At 36.5% G+C, this 14,049-nt stretch overlaps 1 protein-coding gene across 10 annotated transcripts in view; it reads right to left on the minus strand.

Annotated features, from left to right (window-relative positions):
* Positions 1–14,049, minus strand: part of OTOGL (otogelin like) — a 98,271-nt gene that overhangs the window by 13,141 nt on the left and 71,081 nt on the right. For 9 of the 10 annotated variants that reach the window (XM_030002879.1, XM_030002873.1, XM_030002872.1 and 6 more), the window contains 15 exons: positions 13,257–13,434; positions 12,229–12,371; positions 11,388–11,411; positions 11,164–11,256; positions 10,314–10,503; positions 7,822–8,036; positions 5,822–5,963; positions 5,306–5,491; positions 4,614–4,826; positions 3,607–3,711; positions 3,193–3,300; positions 2,727–2,828; positions 1,335–1,439; positions 1,204–1,244; positions 155–215 (listed from right to left, as the gene is read on the minus strand). In XM_030002879.1, the coding sequence (XP_029858739.1) occupies positions 155–215; positions 1,204–1,244; positions 1,335–1,439; positions 2,727–2,828; positions 3,193–3,300; positions 3,607–3,711; positions 4,614–4,826; positions 5,306–5,491; positions 5,822–5,963; positions 7,822–8,036; positions 10,314–10,503; positions 11,164–11,256; positions 11,388–11,411; positions 12,229–12,371; positions 13,257–13,434 (1,906 nt within the window). Of the gene's footprint in view, positions 1–154; positions 216–1,203; positions 1,245–1,334; positions 1,440–2,726; positions 2,829–3,192; positions 3,301–3,606; positions 3,712–4,613; positions 4,827–5,305; positions 5,492–5,821; positions 5,964–7,817; positions 8,037–10,313; positions 10,504–11,163; positions 11,257–11,387; positions 11,412–12,228; positions 12,372–13,256; positions 13,435–14,049 lie in introns of those variants that run through there. The other variant, XM_030002877.1, reaches the window with a different exon arrangement.

Below are 14,049 nucleotides of genomic sequence, written 5' to 3' on the forward strand. Positions count from 1 at the left end.
GAGAGCATAATTGCATAACTAGGTAGACACCCACAAAATCAAAATAAAAGAGCGTTTACATTTGAAAAGATTATTATGGTCCTACTTCTGCTTCCTTTGCATGCCCTTTTTACTAAAAACTAAAACAAACCAGCTAGGAATATGAAAAAGTTACCACAAATGTAGTGAGTGCATCCACAAGCGCTGGAAACACCATCTATTTTTTTAACTTCTCCCTGAGTATAAAAAGATAAAAAAGTTTGCAAAGTCACACACAATTACATATAGTGCTAAACAGACAATTTTCCTCTAAAAATGTAAAATACTACTTTCCTCACTTCCACCCCTGCTTTCATTAAAGAGAAGAATTGCAATGTACTCAAGAAACAGTAGCACATTCAGTTATTCAATGTGTTTATCTCTTTAAACAGGAGCAAAGCACTCCATTTTCTCTAGGAATGCATATGAACAGCAGAGTCGCTAAACAGCAATTTTTTCTGAGATACAAAGTTATTTCAATAATAAAAATATTAGCAAAAGACTGCCTTCTATGAATTTTCTTCTAAAAGACAGGTGAAAGCTATTCAAATTTGCAACTCCTGTTTAGACTTTACATCATGCAGTCTTCACATAAGGGGAAGACAAGGACAAGCTACAGGCATTCAATAGGGAAAATATCCCTGTCACTATGGTAATAATGGGAGTTTGAACATTCACTCATAATGATTTTCCAGATCCAGATCCTATTACAAGAAAGTATGTGAGGAGCAAAATATTTATGACTTCTCATATCAACTAAATTCAATAATGTTAAATTATTTTAATCAAAAGTATAAATGATTAACAAAATAACACATTTCTCCAGATGATACATATGATCATAAAGCTCATTCCTCATTAATTATTAAAAACAGTTGGGAATTATTTACTTGGAAAACCTTCCCAGCATACTGTTTCGAGTCAACATTGAACAGAGTAATATTACGGTCGCTTTTCTTCTTTGACATCTTAAAACACACAAAGTGAAATTTCCCCAAGGAATAGTTGACAACACTGTGCAGACACTTGATGGAGTTACATGCTTGGGCTGGAGACTGGGAGGCAGTCCCAGCCTGTCCCTGTTCAGCCTCATCACCCTTTACAACTAATTGAAACAAGGAATGGAAAGGGAGGAGTAAGAGGGCTGAACGCCATTAATAAAAAGATCTAAAGGACAGTGCTTACCAATTTACAGGTCAGCATAGTGGTGTTTTCACAGCTACATTCTGAGAAGAGAACAAGAAAACGGTATTAGTCAGTTAGCTAACCATTAGCTTTTGTTAGCAGTGGTGACGAAGGAATAAAGCAATAATTACCACAGTGCCATTCTGGACAACACTGCCCAGGTATTTTTTCCTTCACAAGTGTCATGTCATCTGTGCAATTCATAGGAGGCTCAGGACAAAGATTTTCATCGCAAACTAAATGGGGGGAAAAGGCATATATGAGAATTTACTCAAATTTTGTTTGAATTTTCCAGCTTATATTTCTCTATATATTAAAATAATATATATACTAATAATATAGAAACTCTATTATTAAAATAATGACAGTTTTAATACATTTTTATTGTGTGTCTTAAGCATCTGAATTATATTTGGAACTGAAAAAATAAACAAAGATTTTCAAAAGTGGTTTTAGTTGCCTTAGAACATGTTTAAATTTTCAGAAAACATCACACAGGAATCATTTAATATTCTTGCTACTTCAGAGTCACTCAAGCTGATAACTAGTACCAAAGACAACTAAAATCACAGCTTTTGGAAAACATGGTTTTTTTTCTCTCGGCTACAGATGTGCTGTAAAGCGCATTTCTGTAAGATAACAGGGAGCAAATGCCCTCCTGGGATGACTCCAATAAGAAAATACCTGCCTGTCTTATTGGAGGTGGCTTATTGGGACTCTGAAAGAAGACCACATACTAAGATCTAACATCTACCTGCCAGAATTTGGCAAAAACAGTGCCAAATGCCTTTGTGGAAACTTTCACCTGGGTGCAAGTGCTAGGAAAAGGAAAGGACCAAAACATGGAACCACCTGAATTAAAAATGACTAAGCTCCAAACTTACTGGAAGACAATTTAATTAACTGAAATTACCCAAAGACCGCAACAGGACAAGAGTTAATCTAAATTAAGCAGTTACACTTGTAGACATTACTTAACAACATATAGCACAACTTCTGTGTTTTATGAGGCTACCAAAGAGACTACATTACACTGCAAGTATTTCTCTTATGGCTCCTCATTTTTTGAATAGCAGTCAACCCAGCAGTACTTGAAACCCTTGGCCTAATCCTTCCCCTAAAAGCTAAAAGTGCAAAGAAACTGCCTAAACACTAATGAATGGTACAACAGGGGAACAAGATGGAAGCTGTTTTATTACAGGTATTTTAAAATGTGAAGAATTGTATATTTATATTCCAAGGATGGGATTCAGTTCCACATTAATGTATCGGTATTTAGATCACCCTGAAAGCAGCTATATGCTGTCTGGTGAACTAAATAACCTCTCCAGACTCCATTGAGTTAGACCACCACTGAATATACCAAGAACTTTGAAACCATCTCAAGTGCAGACACCCTCATTTAGATCTCTTAATCTCTATCTGAAGCCCACCCTAAGTGCTGAATCAAAAAAATCTTCACACACACACTGTCTGTCATTTTTACTAAATTTGGTAACATATTGAACTGCCAACATACTCACCGCAGTAGTAATGAGGACAACAGTAATGTATGGTATTAAGGTCTACAGTGAGAATTTCCCCTTCATTACACAAGGGAACAGGCTCAATGCAGGATTCACAAACTAAATTAAAAAGAATTAGACATTTATAAAGTTTTAAATACTCAATAGTTAGCACATGTGAATTCTATTTAATAGACTATATAACAAGTCATATAATGTTTGTTACTTGGATAACAGCTTTTATGGATTGACATTTAAATATAAAAACATAACAAAGTTCAAGTATGATGTTCAAAATGATGTTGGAAATAAAAGATCCCAAACCCCAAGACTAATTCATGCTCCAGTCAGCCTGACCTGTGTGAAGTCTCACTGACCTCTCCAAGAATTCCTGGCTTAAGTTATTAGGTTTAGAACTATAGACTGCTTTTGTAAATACTTAACTATTCCTTAGTTGTCCATAAAAATATTAGAGGCTTCTTACCGCAGAGATAAGAGAAACAACAAGGATTTTCCTGTTTTGCTTCAACAATAAATTGATCTTCTCTGCAGTCCAGCTGGGAAGCATTGAAACAAACTGAAGGATCACATTCTGTAGGATGTGAAATAAACAGCATTTTTAAAAGAGTCACAGAAACAATACTAAAAAGATAAAGAAAAGATATTCTTCATCTACTAAGTAAAACAAAATACCCCAAATTGACTGTAAATCAAAAGTGACACAAAACGCAAACAAAAAAATATTGGAGAGTGTGGAAAAAAATACATCATTGCCTGGTGCTATTTACAATGTCCCATTCTGCTAACAATCAAACCAACTTGTAAGGCAAATTTTCTTACAACACATAATACAAGTATGGAAAATGGCCCAGTAGCTGTGTTTCTGTATTTCCCTTACCACATCGGTACTGTGGACAGCAGGACAGGGGGTGGTAGCCTACCACTAATTTTTCATTGGGTTTGCATGTTGGAATAATGGCATCGCACAATGACATGTTACATTCTGTGGGATAAAAAACAATCAATTTTGACATATTTGAACAGATACAAGTGCAAGTCCTATAGCTCAAGATATTTATACCATCTAGTATAGAGATCCACAAACTAAGAGCAGCCCAAGTCGGCTTAAAGTGCACTCCATACCATCAGGTAGACCTCTGAGCTCAACCCAGGGCTGGTATAGCTCCATTCATGTGGCACTGTGCAAGCACAGTTATATCCCTCTTAAAGCAGGTATTTACTTGCTCTGCTTCCTACACATGAAACCAGCTAAAATGTCCCAGTGAAAATATTCCCTAAACGAATTGACAATACAGTGTTGGTTACAGGTATCTGAACTGACGAAGAAAAGCACCATACAGCTGGACCATTTGTTCTCGTTTTCCTTGAAGATGTTATGAAAAAATAAGTATCTTTTGCTTAACATTTTAGGATCAATACATTTATTCTTTTTTTTAACAACCATGGCTGGACAGAATATTAGTATTCAGTGATCAGCTCACAGAATACTGCTTCTGGGAAACAGCAGTAGGTCAGAGGATACTGCTCTTGACACAAAAGCACTAATAAGAATAGCAAACAGGCTTTGATGACAGCCCCAATTACCAAGGTATTTCTATCATCGAGTATTTATCAATTTCTTTTGAAATTCCACCCAAGAGCTTAAAAATTCATTTTTAACAGAAGTTTTGTTTCACTAGCGGACTTCTAGGAAAAAAAAAATATTTCAGTGAGTCAGTTCTTACAAAGAAAAGCAGCCTGCTTTGCTGGCCCAACCAGCCACAAGTACCTAAAAATCACTTCTGAAAAATGTTACCTTCAACCCTGTCTATAGATTGTCATCTGCCAGTGAACGTCAAGCACTTACCTTATACTTCTCTAACTGAAAACAGGTGTGGTACATACCACAAACTTTCTTTGGACAGCAAGCTCTCTCTTCGATGACATGTATGATAACTTCCCCTTCTCTTTCACAGACTGGTGGAGGATCCTCATTGCATTCAGGTTCTACAGCAACAATGCTTCCATTTTCTAAACAGTTGTACATGCAACAGCCTCTCATGGACCCATTCCAAATCTCCCCAGCAGAGCGGGGTTGTCCTTTGTTATCTGTACATGCTGAGACAAAAAACATTATATCCCTTCAACAAGTGGAGAGTGCAGATTTCCTGCAAACAACTATGAATTGCATAAAATTATTGCATAAAATAAGAGCGCTGTGGAGCATTATGATCAAGGAATCCAAGAAAAGATGATGGCCTTAAAACCCCAAATGAACAAATGCTTCGCTATGGTTGAAAATAAATACTGAGTGCAAGGGAGAGAACCTGCCCATGCTACTCCAGGAAAAAAAGCCTGGGAGCTACGGAAGAAAGACCATCATTTTTCCCCAACAGAAGTACATCAGCACTGGGTCTTGAATCCAAGGGAGCTGAAAGCACAGACTGCTGTAGCTTGAGATACAGCGAGGCTCTGTTGAAGGGAGCTGTACCAGATTCACGCTTACTGAGGACTGACACAGAACTTAAACATCACTTACACTGAGCTGCGGTTAATATTAGCATATCTGCAAAATCACTCTGTCCTGCTGCACTTACTACATTTTTCTTCTGGTATACAGAGGTCAGAGTCCGTTCTATGCAGAATAGTGCCATTTTTACACACACAGTCTTCCCTTAAATAGGAACAGGGAGAATCTTCATAGAACCATTTATTCAGGCAGGTCTTGGCTTCACAGGGTTGCACACAAGGCTGGTATTCCTTGCCCTCAGGACAACTCAGTGCTGCAAGTCATAAAAATAGGACATTGAGTGCTATTATTCTTCCAGCATTTAATTGGATAAACAGTAAGAACAAGTGTATCATAGAAAGAATGCATTTATATTTTTATCAGTACTTCAGGTAAGCAACTCATTCAATCATGATTAAAACTGATTCATGACACCTTGACTAAAACAATACATGTTAAGAACTTGCACCCTGATTTACTAATGCTGTGGTAGAATGAGGTGGCACTTACAATAACAATAGAAAGAAATATATTTTTAACTCATCACTAAACACTGCAGCAATATAAAGCCACATTGGGGTGTAGAACATGATTATCTGCTTACAACAGTAATCAGGTGTCCTCCATTTAATGCAGATGTTGTGCTTGTTGCATAAAGCCACATATGCAGAAAGTGCATCACACTCATAATTCCAAAAATAAGTACTGTTGATCCACATCTTCTCACAAAACTCCTGTGGTGACACCTAGGAACATATTGTAATTAAGAATTAACAAGAAGAGCTTTCTGTAATTAAAATAAATCATTAATTACAAGAAATAATACAGCTGCAAGAAAAAAAATCACAAGCAGTGTCTAAAGTAAAAAATACTGATTCTGCAAAACTTAAACTTCCAGAATTTTTTATGCTCATTAGTAGGCACAGAACGCAGTCCTAATGAGATTGTCACACTACTTACAAGAACTTTTGAAGTATAGCCCTGTCAGCTAAAAGTCAAAAATCTCAGCTAAACGTTGCTGCTATACCTTCCATAAATTCCTGCTGTGAATGAATTATTTCTGAGTGCTCTGCTTCTGTCTCTATAGGACCCGATGACCTATGTTACTGGGTCTAAATGCAGGTGGTGCAACCTGTCTTATTTCTGTTGGTTTTATTTGCATAAGCTTATAACAAGGTGGAAAAAGACAGATTTTGTTTCATTCTGGCTGTTTACTGCTATGCTGCAGCCCAGCTCTCCCTGTGGTTTTAGCAAATCTTCAGTCGCTCACTTCTGCCATAAAGTTCATTACACTGATGACTCTCTTACCTATCCTTGTCCAGTTCCTCATGCCTGTGAAGTGCACAATACACTCCATCCACTCTAGCTCTGCCACCATCATGTATACGAAAGAAAACAAATTTCGTAATGGATGAACCAAGGGCTTGGCAATTTTGATGCTATGTCAAGTTTTGTTATAAACCAGGAAAAGATGCAATTGCATTGTATCTGAGGCTATGAGAGTTCTCCTGGAAACATATGAAGTAGGATTTCTGACTAGTCAGATTCCCTTTAATTATTTTTAAATGAGATATGCTAAAACAATTATGAAAAGCGACCTGCTACCCACTGGTGCTACTCTCCACTCTTGATTCCAAACTGATAACCAGTGTTCCCTCCCATTAAGCTGCTGTGGGAAATATCTATTAATCTTTAAAAAAAAAAAAATCTCTTTAATCTCTTTAAACCCTTTCTTTCAGAACTCCCTCCATTTTTTTCTACCTGGGGAAAGTGAGGAGAGGTCTTGGGACTTTGAAGGAAGGGGCTCAGCTGCCTGCAATATCTTTAACAGCATTTGTCTGTGATGAAAACTGAAAAGTAACACAACGCAAACCAGGGGTGGAAACGCAGAACAGCAAGAAGTGAATCAGGAATCTGGACATATCTACCCCTGAGAAAGAAAGGGCCACTTGAGTAATTAATCCTTTTTATTTTGAACTAAGTGGGAAAAGTAAGTCAGACCTCAGAGATTTGGGGCTTCTTGATTTCCCATTCCGGGAAGCAGCTGTGCTGCACTGCCCAGCTCTAGTGGTAGTCTGAATGCCACAGCTATATCCCCATTGGAAAGTACAGTGTCCAGAAACAAATGATAATGATTTCTGTAAGAAATGGTACCAAATTGTAGATGTAATAGTGCCTAGATCAAAATTTGTTTAACTGGAAATTTCTTTAGTCCAATCAGTCTCAGACTGCATGAGTTGCTGTTGTACGCAGCAGAAGCATGAGGCTTTCTGTTCTAGTGACCCCTGTCAAGCATTTATTAAAAATAACTCGTTTGGAATGCGTTTGTGTTGAGATGATGATCTGGTGTTTCTCCTTTGAGCTTTGCCTACTAAATGATTTAAGAAACAGTGTAAGAGCACAGGGATCCGTATAGATGTGTGTTTACAATGAACAACATGACAAAAGTATTAAAGCCAACATGACAGAGGTATTAAAGCTACCCATCCAGCTGTCAACTCATGAAAATAAGCAAAACATAAAAAATGTGTATATCTGTCTCTTTTCTTACCTACATATCTTTTATTTAATTTCACCTGGAATTTATCTGATCTTTGTACTCACTTTTTTGTGACAAGGGATGAAAATGCTTCTGTTTAACAGTTCCATACAGTATGTGCAGTTATCTTCAGTACAGTTTCGTACTGGCCTCCTGGTAGTTACATCAAGTGATTTCTCAATTTCCCAACTCTTAATGAACACTTCAATTTCCTCCATATTTGTAATTATGGTCTTGTTTTGCATTTTCAGGTCGTCAGTAGGGTCTCCATTGCACACCCCTGGAGACAGAGCATCACATTCAAAGCACAAACAAACATGCAATATTTACTTCCTTAGGGAAAAAAAAGTGCACTTGATAGGGTAAGATTAACATTGCATCAGGCTCGCCTGTGAGACTTAGTCATCTGAATTTATAAATGAAAGCAGCTATATGTCCACTATATGTAGTTCCAACATTCTACTTGTGGTTTTAGTTGTCAGCTCAATGGCTTAGCAAAAGCAGCAGATCATACAATACAAGTAATGATACTTTTCCCAGTAACGAAATAACTTTTGAGAAAAACTGCTACCAAAATGCGCTGTTGAGTGTGGCAAATTCACTGACATGGCACCAGATTCTGATCTTATTCTACTGAATAACAATCAGCTCCATGGGAGTAAATGTAGATGGCTTTCAAATTAACTGCACGTCACTGATGATTTGACACTGAAACTTAATTGAACATTCTAAATGCAAGAAGTTATGAAAGGAATCTTTTGATGAACAAATTGCTTTCTCTAGAGAAAATATTTTTCTTACTCAATTTATTAATGCAAAACCAGTGAAAAAGACACTCCACCCAAACCCCTGACATCCATTGGCTACCTGAATTCATTATTGTATGTATTCAGTTAATTCATCAATGAAAACATATACTTCCTATAAGCACATAACAAGTCAGTAATGCCACAACTGTAATCTTCATAATAGTGTTTTACATCCCAGGGACTGATCAGCCAAAGTTCCTATATCCTTTTTCCACTTTCCTTCTGCATTGCTAACCACACCCGACGTCCTTGCCTTCATGCTTCCAGCCCTGCATCCCGATACTCTCCAGGGTCCCTTGTTAGAACTGGGCTAGCCTGGCGTGATGGGCTGTTATCCTCTCCGACAGCATGGAGAAACACAGAAGATGGAATTTGCATGATAAGAAGCATTTGACAGTAGCACCGCTTTCCAGCATTCTTAACACTTCTGCTTCTTGCTGCTGTCCTAATGCCATCCCACAAACTGGGCTGGCGTTAGAATTTGGAGGGCCATAGTACAGAATTGCAGAATCAATACAGCTTTAAAAACCAAGGCAGGTTACCACATAGTCCCTCAATTTTTTCAGTGTGAGAGGGAGAGGATAGGAGAATCCCAGACAGGAGCAAACGGCAGAGAATAGGAAAGAAGCACTAAAAGAGGCTTCAGATTTTACTGCAAAAGAGCAGGTAGAACAACACTTTATAGTGGAGGTTGGATCTGTCTGCATAGTCTTCCTCTTTCTGTCTTTTTATGGCACAAAGAGTAACTATTCTATAATCCGTCCTACATCCCAATCTTTTTCAGTGTGCACGGAGAAGATGACAGGATACTGGGATAAGATGCAGTACGTGCCAGGGCCAGCATTTGACTTCTCTCACTAGATCTAGGAGAAATTTCCTTTTGTTCAAGCAGAATATAGCAATTAATTTTAAACACTTTAATTTTTACGTGTATATTTAAACCATGTCTGAATAGTTTTGTTTGTTTTTAAAACTAAAAACAGTTTAAAAGTTTATAAAAAGTTCATTTTCCTGTTCAATATAGGGTAGATTCTGTAAAATTACAATGCACCAGAAAATGAGCATTTCTGATAGAATTAAGGGAACTCTAAAATACCTGCTTACGCTTTTCCATATAATTCATACTGGCAGAGTTATAAAAAGGCTATCAGGGAAGCCTGAACCATGCTAAATTTACTGTCATTGTAATTTAATCCTGAGGCACCTCAGCACACTTTTGGACCCTAGATCCAACCTGAAGAGGTCTGAATTTGGATTCACTATCCTCAGGGGACTTGGACCCTGCCCAAGATATGCCTTTTATCAGTATTTGCATAGTGATAAGCTGCCACTGGTAATATCTGACAGTTATTCTTTTCTCTCATAATCACTGAAATATACTGTCACTACCTGAACTGCTTCAGCAGCCACTTCTCTATTGAAAATTTTCCCCTTTTCTTTACTTGACTTCAACAATATTCTTAAACACAGAGATAAGTACATTTTTAAAAAGTTAATTAGATACAATGTACTGATCATTACTTGCTCTGCAAAATACTTTATTAGCAAGGAGTGCTTTGAAACAGAATTATTGAATTTTTATTGTTCATTAATAGAATTTCACAACCCCACCTCAAACAGGATCGTCAGTGTACTTAATGGGGGTCACAAGGAGAGTTACCGGGCAGCAGGTCACAGACACAAAAAGGAGGTGTAAATTTTAAATGGGAAATTATTAAATAAGAAAAAAATTGCCACCGTAGCCTCACCACAAAGTCCTTCTGTCTTCATCGATGTGTTAGAGTGTAATCCATACTGTATATCTATGATGCCTGTAACATGAGCCCACTTGATGCTAATACCAGCTGGGGAATTAATGACATACATTGCACCAGTATCCTGAATACTCAGTCCTTCTTTTGAAAATGGTAATGATTGGATTACAGAATCCACTACTACCTAAAATAAATCAAATACATTTTAGGGAACAAAACAGATTGCGAAGATATATCTTATGTGTCTCTACATTTTATAGCATAAGATATTTTTTACAGCCTCTGCCGCATACAATAACAGTCACAGTGCTTAAATCACAGAGCTTCCCATCAGTGCCATTTCCTATAACTGCAAATGAAGTAGGCATGAGAAAAAATAATGATATGGAAATCTTTTCTAATTAAGGAAGGAATAAATCTTATTTATCACATACCGCATGATAAAACAAAACCAAACCAAACCTCATCCCAATTATTCAAAGTTCTCTGTTTTGTCCTGTTATTGACTAGCAGGAAAGGCAGCTTAAGTATTTATCAGGTCTTGGAACATTTCCATTCGGTTCTAGGTTTTCTGGAAATATGAAGTATAAATGCTTTTGCAGCTACTTTGAAATCTCAAAAGAACTTTGAAGTGTCATTTTGGGTAAATGACATACAAGTGAAGCATGGTATCAGAAATGTGTATTTTTTGCTTCTAGCATATCATGAATTACCTGAACTGCCAAAGTAATCCTAATCCTGTAGTACATTCATTGTAAGTCTGATCTATTGCATTCTACAATAGAATAGCTCTCCAGCTGTCTTTTAAGTGTACACATGCTATATACTGGTGATATATACTTACTTTTCTTGCTAAACGATTGATAAGTAATTTATATGTGCGTGTTGTTACGTTTAATTTCTTAAAACAGAGCCCTGAAGTGCTTGCAGGGGGAACCTTGAAAGAAAAGGGACAAACAAGTTTAGTTACTATTGTTTTTTCTAATTCTGTACCAGTGCTATAGGGAATTTTTTCAATATGTGTAATATTAATGTATTTTATAATTAGTAAAAGCAAAAAGTACTCACTAGTTTTCTTATTGAATTTGCACTCTGGAAAACATTAAAAATAGATTAGAAGTGCAATGATAATCAGCAGCATTCTTATTTGGCAAAAATAAGTTGACTGTGTTTGAAGTTTTACAATCAATCAGCTTCATAATTAAACTAATCTAATATATTCCTTATAAATATGAAAAACATACATTTCCCAGCATTTCCCCTCATCAGGAACTTGTTTATCCACAAACCAAAGATGGAAATACAAGCCAGTAGTTCAAGGGCCGCATAAATTTGGACCATGGACAATGCAAAGGAAATGTATGTACAGACTCGAAGGATGAGACTGACCTGACCTAAACTGGCAGTCTAAAAATAAAGCGGCTGGATCCCCTCTGTAGGCAAGGCAGAGAGTTAGACAACTACAAAGAACAACTCATGACACTAATCTCAAACTCATAAATACCTTCCCAAAATAACTACAAAAGATTTTTGTGGCTATTCAAAATATTTTAGCGTTTTGACCATATTGTAAATTATAAATTCAAGGCCTCAAGATTTGTGAGTGGAGAGCCTGAAAGGAGACATGCAGGTTCAGAAGTTAGGTCATCCCTTATAATTTAAAAGGAAACTACATTTGAATTTCCTTATAACATAATACAACAGTTGCTACTTAACCTGAGATAACATTCTTCTTTTATCTAGACAGCATGATTAAGCATGCTCCTCAAAAATTAAATAACTTGCCATTTTTCAATGGGCATGGCTTTTATCTGAAAGTTGTAGGTGATACATTTTTGCAGAATTTCATACCTATAACACAAAAATTCAAGAAACTATTACAATTATTGCGGAAATGCAAGAATCTTACCTGATTAGCAGGACATTTTTCAATATGAGCAACAATAGTTTCTCCTGGTAACTTGACTAAAATGTAGGAAGCCATATTACAGAGGGCTATGTTGTTTCCATCAAATGTAATAACACTCAGTTCAGACAATACAGAACATTGACCTAAAAAACAACTGTCATTTAATGAGGTTACCACAAAACTGAATACAGGACATTTCTAAAAACTGTCAGTTTTAGCAATATTTGCTTTCATATGTACATTCATGTATCTATTGATGACCTTGTTCTGCAGACAGCATACTGAGCCATAAGCAGAAGCAAATATCTTACGTTACTCAATGGAAATACTTTACCCTACTGCTATGTGCACAGGGAAGGGGAGAAAGTTTAAATTGGTGAAAATTTTCACTTAAGTCAATGTTTTACAGGCTAGGCCAATGAATCTGTATGTTGTGAGATAAAATATATGCTTTAAAAAATTACATATTTTTGAGATACTGATAACAAGAGACTGATCCGTCCTATCTTGAGATAAATATTTAAAAGTGCAATATTGGTTTCCATAATGCTACAAGGTTTTTAATATGACTTCTCTTCGGCCTTTTTGTTCCCTTGACAGACAGTCATCTGCCAGTTTCTGCACTTTCTAAGTACGAGTAAAAACTGCAGTTAGAGCTAACTGAAATTTGGGGGTTCTGTCTTTCAGAAAATGCCAGTATTTAATTTGTTTTCTTCACAAAATGTTGAAATCTCAACATTTCTACTGATAGAAATTCTGAAAAGTCTCAGCTGAAAAACTTTGATGTTCATGTTGCAGATTTCATTTCAATGCTTTCATTCAAAACAAAATATTTTTACTCTCTTGAATGTTAATTCAAAGATACCAAAATATTCAGTATATTTCATTCTGGTTTGCTGATGAACAGCTCTTTTAAATTCATTCCAGTATTCAACCTCATATTCCTACTGTAATAAACCCTTAATTTATTACTTGAAATTTACAGATCAAGGCTCTATGTTGTATTTAAAAATAAAACAGTGACTTACAGGGACATTCCCATTCTGGGCAACAACTATCAGTGTTAACTTGAACTGGCATTCCTCGAAAACCACAGTCTGGCTTCCGCACATCCTTAGGGCAGTTCCTTGAAAGGTTGTATAACATCCAACCCGCATTAACACATACATATTGGCTACATTTGTCAACAGGTTCAAGGTATCTTGGCTGTCATATAAGGAAAAAAACAACCAGAATCAACTTTACATTCATTGCCCTTATGAAGTCCAAGCGATCCCTTGTTCATCACTCTGCTCTGAGACAGAATCGGTGTATCCACGTGACCCCTCATCAGTTATTTTGGAATTAATTGCTTTTATGTGGTTGTAACAGGTGACAATGATGCACGTCCATTCACCCACACCCTTCCTGTTCCATCTAGCTTTGGTGGAATACTCTGTGTAAAGCATTATGCATTGAGGCTACATGTTATGTTCAGTAATAATCTGAAGCATTTTAAGAAGTACAGAATCATGCATTCCCATCATTTTAAACTCTATGACAAAGAAACAAATGGAAAAAAGAAAGACAGAGTGAGATTATGCAGAAACCTCAGAATTCCATGGATTATGGCTTTTTCTGCACATCAGACATATATTTTGCTATCTAGAATCAGCACATAGTTTTAAAAGCCATTTTTTTCTAGAGCAATACATCCAAGTTGCAGAATATACCAGGGCAGTGTAAGAGCAGCAATACAACAATCCTCTAAGAATAATTGCGTATTTTAAAACATACAAATAAAAACAAAAATAGGAGATATTTAAAATCTCTGGTATTACA

The sequence above is a fragment of the Aquila chrysaetos genome, chromosome 26, assembly GCF_900496995.4.
Source record: "Aquila chrysaetos chrysaetos chromosome 26, bAquChr1.4, whole genome shotgun sequence".
NCBI lineage: Eukaryota > Metazoa > Chordata > Aves > Accipitriformes > Accipitridae > Aquila > Aquila chrysaetos.